The following is a 2,104-nucleotide window of genomic DNA, read 5'->3' as shown; positions in this document are numbered from 1 at the left end:
ACAACCAGCCGTTCCCTAGTAGAAAGCACACGCTCCTTGTGGCTCCTAAGTGGCTGTCACTGTCGGTGCCTGACACACTTATAGTCACAACAACAACAACAACAACAAAGTATGCGGAGGAAATTAAATCATATGGAAATCAATAGCATCTGACTGCTTCAAACAAATGTCTGTCACCGCGATTATTCATTCTCCAGGAACCTATTTATAAACCATGAAAGAAACAGGTTCTTGCCGCAAAAGACAGCACCTTCTGCATTTCTGTGTTATTTATACTGCATACAGAAGAATGCGCGGGCATAATTTAACATACAAATGCCCAGCTGTATACATTATATAACAGCTTGTTAGACGTCCCGGAGAGGAGGTGTGCCTAAGTAATGCGCATATATTCAGGGCTTGCGATCGGGGTGAGGGTGTGGAGGAGGGAGGGAAACCACCCAGGGGCTCGCAAGCATCTTGTCTTTCTCCCCCTAAAAGATGCCTACCCTCAAACAATAGCTGGCCCTTTTGATCTTTCCAGACCCGCGATGGGAAAGGTGAGAAGTGCAGTGCGCATGTCCGGGTAGCTACAGGTGCATCACCTGCGCTGTCCTTGCTGGTGGTCACTATAAGAGCGGCTCCCACGCGCGGGTCGCGGCCGGGAGAGCGCGCGCGCGCGCGCGCAGACGCACGGCGCCGCCGAGAGGGAGAGCGCGCGTCAGATAGACGGAGACAGCTGATGCCTGTCAGCGCGGCGGGCCCGCGAGCTCTCGCGAGAGCTCCCCGGACCGGCCGCGAGAATTGGGGCTCAGGTGTAAGAGGAGTGCATCCCGTCGGCGCACGGGGCTAGAGCTCTCGGAGAAGTGGGATCGCGAGGCCGGTGCGCGGCGGTCTGCGCGGTCAAAGCAGCGCCGGGCGGCAGCGGCGGCAGCAGAAGCAGCAGCGGCCCCCGGCGCGTCCGCCGCCTCCGCGCCGCCAGCCGCCGCGGCTGCAGCCTCCGAAGGGAGGCCGGGGGAGCCGGCGTGCCCACTTTCCCGCGGACTTTCGGAGTGTTTGTGGATTTACATGCCAAGCCATCAAGATGATGTCCATGAACAGCAAGCAGCCTCACTTTGCCATGCATCCCACCCTCCCTGAGCACAAGTACCCGTCGCTGCACTCCAGCTCCGAGGCCATCCGGCGGGCCTGCCTGCCCACGCCGCCGGTAAGCGCCCCATGCACGCGGACCCGGCCCGCGCGCCCGCCCCCTCCCCGTCTCCGAGACGCTGCATGTCGGGTGCTGATGTATGTACAGGTCCCGGTGCGGGGATTTGCGGGCAGGGAGTTTTAGAAGAGTCCCGCTGCGAGGCAGGCTTCGTACAGTGGAGCTTAGTGTCGTGTTCCCGTCGCCTCTGCCTCCGTGTCGGGCGCCGGCGATCGGAATGGGGAGCGCTGGAGCCATGAGTCTCGACTTCCCTCCACTCTTTCCTGTTAATTTCATGCCTTGGAAAGGCTTTTTCTGTGCGTGTTCGGGTGCGTGACACGGGTCCCCAGCTGCGAGTTACATCTGCACTTATTCTTTCCCCCTCCTTTTCCGTCTCCCACGCCCGTCCCCGGAATGTGTTCCTGTGTCCCCCTCTCCTCCGCATCTGCCCCTCTCCTCACACTCCCGTCCCTTCTCATCTGACCCCCTGTCTCGTCCCCAATGTGTCCCTATTCTGTCTTTCCCGGTCTCCACTATCCCCACCCTCGTCATTATTATTTTGCTTGCTTTGTGTTTGCCTTTTGCTTGTACTTTCCGGCTTGTGTGTGGTTGTTCTGTGTTTTTGCTTTTTTTGGTTTTGGGGTTTTTTTTTTTTTTTTTTTTGGTTTGGTTTGTGTCGCCTGCAGCTACAGAGCAACCTCTTCGCCAGCCTAGACGAAACGCTGCTGGCGCGGGCCGAGGCGCTGGCGGCGGTGGACATCGCCGTGTCCCAGGGCAAGAGCCACCCGTTCAAGCCGGACGCCACGTACCACACGATGAACAGCGTGCCATGCACGTCCACGTCCACCGTGCCGCTGGCGCATCACCACCACCACCACCATCACCACCAAGCGCTCGAGCCCGGTGATCTGCTGGACCACATCTCGTCGCCCTCGCTCG

At 59.2% G+C, this 2,104-nt stretch overlaps 1 protein-coding gene across 1 annotated transcript in view; it reads left to right on the top strand.

The window, feature by feature from the left end:
* Window positions 1-822: 822 nt before the first annotated feature.
* The window catches only part of POU4F1 (POU class 4 homeobox 1), a 2,156-nt gene continuing 874 nt past the window's right edge, over window positions 823-2,104 (top strand). Inside the window, 3 exon segments of the mRNA XM_024760445.1 lie at window positions 823-1,186; window positions 1,852-2,101; window position 2,104. The exon segment at window position 2,104 is cut by the window's right edge and continues 874 nt beyond it. Coding sequence (XP_024616213.1) covers window positions 1,064-1,186; window positions 1,852-2,101; window position 2,104 — 374 coding nt within the window. The 5' untranslated portion in view covers window positions 823-1,063.

This window comes from Neophocaena asiaeorientalis, unplaced genomic scaffold, assembly GCF_003031525.2.
Source record: "Neophocaena asiaeorientalis asiaeorientalis breed wild unplaced genomic scaffold, Neophocaena_asiaeorientalis_V1.1 scaffold158, whole genome shotgun sequence".
NCBI lineage: Eukaryota > Metazoa > Chordata > Mammalia > Artiodactyla > Phocoenidae > Neophocaena > Neophocaena asiaeorientalis.
This window is presented reverse-complemented; position numbering and strand designations above follow the sequence as displayed.